This window comes from Pteropus vampyrus, unplaced genomic scaffold (assembly GCF_000151845.1).
Source record: "Pteropus vampyrus isolate Shadow unplaced genomic scaffold, Pvam_2.0 Scaffold82, whole genome shotgun sequence".
NCBI lineage: Eukaryota > Metazoa > Chordata > Mammalia > Chiroptera > Pteropodidae > Pteropus > Pteropus vampyrus.
The window spans coordinates 1,582,192-1,587,936 of record NW_011888863.1 but is presented as its reverse complement, the minus strand read 5'-3'; the positions used below and the strand labels follow the sequence as shown (position 1 = coordinate 1,587,936).

Below are 5,745 nucleotides of genomic sequence, written 5' to 3'. Positions count from 1 at the left end.
TATGCTTCTACAGATTCAACAATTATCGACCTATGCCCAATTTTGTTTCATTGATGCTGCCTTCCTTCCAAACACACCCCTGTATTGTTTAGAAGCAAATCCAGGATATCATAAACATTTCTTCCATCAATATTTCAGTCTGAATTTCTAAAATACAATGACTTAAAATAATTTACTTCCTTCTTTCCTCTTTACACTAAAATACCCCAAATAAATGAATTTCACTGGGTCAGTAAAGTAGCTCTGTTCTCCCCAAGAATGTCCCAAACTAGGCTCCAAATTATGTTACTAAGAGATGTTCTTTTTAAGATACTAATCTCAGTTAAGTCCTTTGCTCAAAGATCTTCTTATGAATACTGACGTTCGGTTTGGTCTCACCCCGTACTTTCTGAAAAAAGAAAATGGCAGTAGATAGCTTCTTCTATGAATATGGGAGAGGAACTAAAAATAAATCTCAAGTTCTCAGGAACACCTGTCCAAAGAAAGGAGTGAGAAAACAATAGGGCAAGGCTATCAATTCAACAAGTTCGTCGAGTGTTCTCTCTCAATGTCTTAAATAGATCCTGTAGAGAGTACAAAAATAAGTAAATAGCCATTTGACAAATATTAATGGGGAAGTTACTGTATGACAAATCCATGTAGGGTGCTAGATATACATTGCTTAATGGCCAAACAAAGGCATTCTCTGCCAAGTTTATAATCTACTACAGGAATAAATAGGAGAAAACAAATAAATACCATGCAACCGGAGTATAGGTGACAGAGGGGAGGAGAAAGAGTTACTGGGGTCTAAAAGAACTTTTTTTTCCTCAGTAGAAAAGATGAGAAATGAGGAAACTGAGGCCTGAAAGACATGACTTTTCCCTAGTTACATAGAAATTGAACTAGGTGAAGTCTTCTCATTTGACTTCTAACCCATTATGATCTCCGCCTCAAGAAGTACTCGAAATGCTTGACAAAAAAACATTTCTTGCTACTACAGGAAAGGTTTTATGAAACTGCTGGTTTTTGAAATGGGCTTTGACAGTCAAATAGAATTCAAGGAGCAGAGACATGTACAGAGTTCCAGCCAGATAGCACAGCATAAATAGGTTTGTGTGGTGTATTCTGACAATACACACACCTGGTTTGGCTGATGTGATATGTAGGGATAAATATAAGGCAGTGATGAGGAAAAGATGGAAAGTTAGTTGTGACCAGATTAGGAAGGGGACTGAAAACCAGGTCAAGTTGTTTGTTATTATGGCTCTCAAGAGTGACAAAAATTCTGCAGTTTGAAGACAAAGAGTTAAGAATATACATGATTTATGGGTCACTGGGATAAACACAGACTATGTCTTTTGTCATTTTTATCTCATATTTCATTTTAATTCCTATACTTATTATTAATGAGAATGCTTAGAAAATCATTTTCTAAAAAAAGTTTTCTGTTTGTTTAAGAGATTGGCATGGGGAGGCATGAAGTGGTGGGAGGGAGGGATTTACTCAAGGGACAGGCATGAGGGAGTGAAGCATGCAGTGAAGGGGCTGTATAGATTCTTCAATGGGGCAGAAACCTGGAAAAGGAATGGTGAAAATTGGCGGTAACAGTCACAAAGTACAGCCAAAAGACATTTTCTGGGGACTATAGGTGAAATGAAACAAGACAACGTGAAAACCTTCAGGGAAATTATACATTTCCCCAAGAGCATTTAACAGAAATTTCTATTATAATCTGTTAGCTCCTATTTTTTAATGGGTGTCAAAACCACAAACAATTTAGTAGCATATCCTAAAAAGAGTGGATTAAGGGGTCCTTTTAGATAAGAAACTAGCACATTTCTTAGCCAAAAACTATTTTCAAGGTACCTATAGGTAATTATTATGATTTAAATGTCTAAATTCAGTGTTCTAAGAGGGGTTGTGAGAAAGGCTTATCCTTCGAAACTAGACAAACCTGAATTTGATTTCAGGTTTGCTACTTACTGATTGAGTAATCTTGGGTAAATTATTTAAATTCCCTGAACTTCAGTTGCCTCATCTGTAAAAGCGCAGAATACTTACCATCGAAGTTGTAAAGAGAATAACATGGCATGTGAAAATGCTTTCCTACAAAGTACCTAGTACACAACTGATGTTTTGTTCTTTTCCCTTGGTGAAATCAGTGCCACATAAAAGGGAAATTGCTAATAACCAAACATCCTGTAAGCTTCCAAGTTCAACTTCCTTTATTAAAACTTTACAAGAACTGCAAACAACAAAATAGATTAATTTCCTTTTTCTTTCCTTTTCTTAGCTACTCAATAGGATCAGTACTAAGAAACAGAAAAACGTCAGATGCATACATTTAAGGAAAAATAAGAATACCTCATGTGTTCAGCAGTAAAAAGAAAAATAATCCCATTTTTAAAAATAACAAAAGGCTGGGAAGACATATTTCTAAAGAAGATACACAGATGGCCAACAAATACATTAAAAAAGATGCTCAATATCACTGCTATTACGGAAATTAAAAAATTTACGGTATATCAAAAAACTACAATGAGATACCACTTCACACTCACTAAGATGGCTATAATCAAAAAGATAGACAAGTGTGTTGACAAAGATGTGGAGGAATCAGAATCCTCATACATTGTGGGAATACTTGTGGGAATGTAAAACGGTGCGGCCACTTTGGAAATCTGTTTTGCAGTTTCTCAAAATGTTAAACATAGAGACACCATATGATACAGCAATTCCACTCTTGGATATACATCCCAAAGAACTGAAATATATGTTTACACAAAAACTTATATACTAATGTTCATAGTATCATTGGCCCGAAAGTAGACACAACTCAAGTAACCATCGAATGTTGGATGGAAAAACAAAAAGTGGCATATCCATATACTGAAATATTATTTAGTCACAAAAAGGAATGAAGTACCTATAACATGGATTAACCTTGAAACCATTATACTAAGTGAAAGAAGCCAAGCACAAGGGATCACATATTGTATTATTCCATTTATATGAAATATCCAGAATAGGCAAATCTATAGCAACAGAAAGTAGATTAGTGGTTGCCTAGAGACTGGGTTTTGGTCGGGGGGGATGAGAATAGACACTAATGGGTATGAAGTTTCTTTTGGGGGTGATCAAATGTTCTAAAATTGATTGTTGTGCTGGTTGAATAACTGGATATATTTAAAAGTACTGAATTGAACAACTTAAATTGATAAATTGTTTGGTATGTGAATTATATCTCAACAAAGCTGTTAACAAAAACGAAGAATGATAGATTGCCAGACCCGGAAACAGAACTGTCTGCACCATATGATTGAGAACCTAGTGGAGCTCAGGCTATAGTCCAAGAAGGAGCTCCAGACACACATCCATGACCTAAGGAGTTTGCCTAAGTGACTTCACATTATTTGGTGTTATTCTCTTCTTGGGTGGAAAGTTATCATGAGAACCTCACTGCAGCAATAAATATTCTCTCTGTGTGTTGCCCTACTTTATGACATTTTTTTACAAAGTACCAGCACCTCAAAGACTATCTAGCCTTAAATTCAATTCTTAGAGAGTCACTAGGACCTGAGACTTTTTACATCCATTAGTGAATTTAAGTCTCAAACTAGCCTGGCTCTCAAACAAAAACTTCAGCACATTTCATCAAAATCTCTAGTTGGTTATATATCATTGAGTTTATACTACAGAAGGGACAGAATGACTCCAAAAGACTGAATTTTAATTTCCTGCCATCAAAGGTTGACATCATTTCTTACACATTTGATTTTTGTGGTTTAAGACTCGTACTTGCTATAAGAGTGTCCATAATACAGTTAATCTTTGAACAATATGTCATTTAGGGGTACCAGCCACTGCACAGATGAAAATATCCATATAACCTAAGTCAGTTCTTTGCATATGTGGATCCCCAACCACCAGTATTTAACAAATGAAGGAAGGAAAGAAGGAAAGAAGGAAGGAAGGAAGGAAGGGAGGGAGGGAGGGAGGTACGGAGGGAGGGAAAAGAAAAGGAAATACCCATAGAAGAGGACCAGTATACAGTAGTACTAAAATGAAGTTGAAATATAGTCCAATACTCACTTCCACACTTTGGTCATCATTCATCCTGATGCAACCTGAAGGAGCTGTTCCTGAGTGGGGACCAGCTGTTGGGCCTGGGAACCTGGCAATAGAAAGTAAAGTTCCTTATTACAGGTAGAAACTCTGCAAATTTTAGCAGATACCAAACTATAACATAGTTTCCCTCTCCCACCCAAGTTTTACCAAATTTCTAATTAAGTTCTATGGAATCATGGATTAAGTAGGACATAATAAAAGAGAGCTCCAAAGTCCATCAGAGAGAGGTTACAAACCACAAAGAATCTAGCTGAAAATGAAAATGAATAATTTGCAATTCAAAGTCTTGCTTCCTCACCTTCAATACAGAACAGAAATTTCTTTGGGTTGGAAAGTGCTCATAAACTCCACTGACATTTCTAAACTTTTCCTAGGGAAGATCAGTCTGTGTACTAAGAAGGGCAAATAAGTGCAGATGAGCTTCAGGGGATAGAGGTGGGAACAGGGACAAGATCCCAAAATCTTGATAACTTTGAGTCTTGAGGAATAGAAATATGATCAAAATCTACCTGAATAAGTTAACTAAGCAGCATATAGCATATTCCCCAAAACTAGGAAACATTTTATGTAGCCTAATTTGTCTCTTACATTTCAGAAGGGATACAGTAAAATTCAAAAGAGCAAAAAAAACTACTTCAAGAAAACTATTTGTTTTAAAATGCTCAATGCTCAGAAAGTTTGAGAATTTACACAGTAAAAGTTCCACAATAAAGATGTTAGAATATCAGGATATGAAAATCTAACTCATTAAAAGTTGAGGCAGTAGGAACAGGTTATCCATAAAGAGGACGGTAAGTTTATCTTGTTCTTTTAACTTACTTGTGCCTTCTAGTCACGTCCAAAGCACCATCTTCTATTTTTCCATATTTGAGCCTTTCACATGAAGCATGGATTTGGTTGGCTACACATGAGAAAGGTGTCAATGCCAGTCTTGGAACTGGTATAAGACTATCCAGATGCAAGGCATCTGCAGTAGAACAGAAAATAATAAAAACAGAAATTTATTTCTGATTTAAACTATATATATATAAAATATGTGTATGTGTGTATGTATGTATGTGTATAGATAGATATATAGATAGATAGATAGATAGATAGATAGATAGATAGATTCTTTACATCTTAGGAGATTGGACCATTTCTTAAAAAGAAGAAGTCAATTCAATTCTATTATTTTAATATAACCCTCCCCACTCTTGATGCCTAGTTATACGGGGTAAAAATGCCAAAATTTCCTTTTTTCAAAGCAAGGGGCAAGGGGCTGGGGCAGGGATAGATTACCCTTGCCTACTAAGCAACTAGAGGGGTCAGTGATCTGTAGCCAGAGGGCAAAATCCAACCACCTGCCTGTTTTTGTAAATAAAGTTTTATTGGAACATAGCCACACCCATTTGTTCAGTATTGTCTATGGCTGCTTGTATGCTACAACAGCAAAGCAGAGTAGTTGCTGCAGAAACCACATGGCCTACAAAACATAAAATATTTACAAAAACAGTTTACCATCTCCTAGAGAGAAAACCGTTAAACATTGTGATTGAAACCTGTGAGAGTGGTGCAGGAAATCAGGTGACAAACCATTTGGGGGGTGGGGGGACCATCTTGTTATTATTATTTTTTTCTGAGTATAAGAAGCAG

General features: G+C 36.1%; 1 protein-coding gene across 2 annotated transcripts in view; it reads right to left on the bottom strand.

Moving 5' to 3' along the window:
- Positions 1 to 5,745, bottom strand: part of LRMP (lymphoid restricted membrane protein) — a 47,361-nt gene that overhangs the window by 31,382 nt on the left and 10,234 nt on the right. The window contains exons 5-6 of one of the 2 annotated variants that reach the window (XM_011363066.2): positions 4,930 to 5,077; positions 4,075 to 4,156 (exon numbers count right to left, since the gene is read on the bottom strand). In XM_011363066.2, coding sequence (XP_011361368.1) covers positions 4,075 to 4,098 — 24 coding nt within the window. In that variant the 5' untranslated portion in view covers positions 4,099 to 4,156; positions 4,930 to 5,077. Of the gene's footprint in view, positions 1 to 4,074; positions 4,157 to 4,929; positions 5,082 to 5,745 lie in introns of those variants that run through there. The other variant, XM_011363068.2, reaches the window with a different exon arrangement.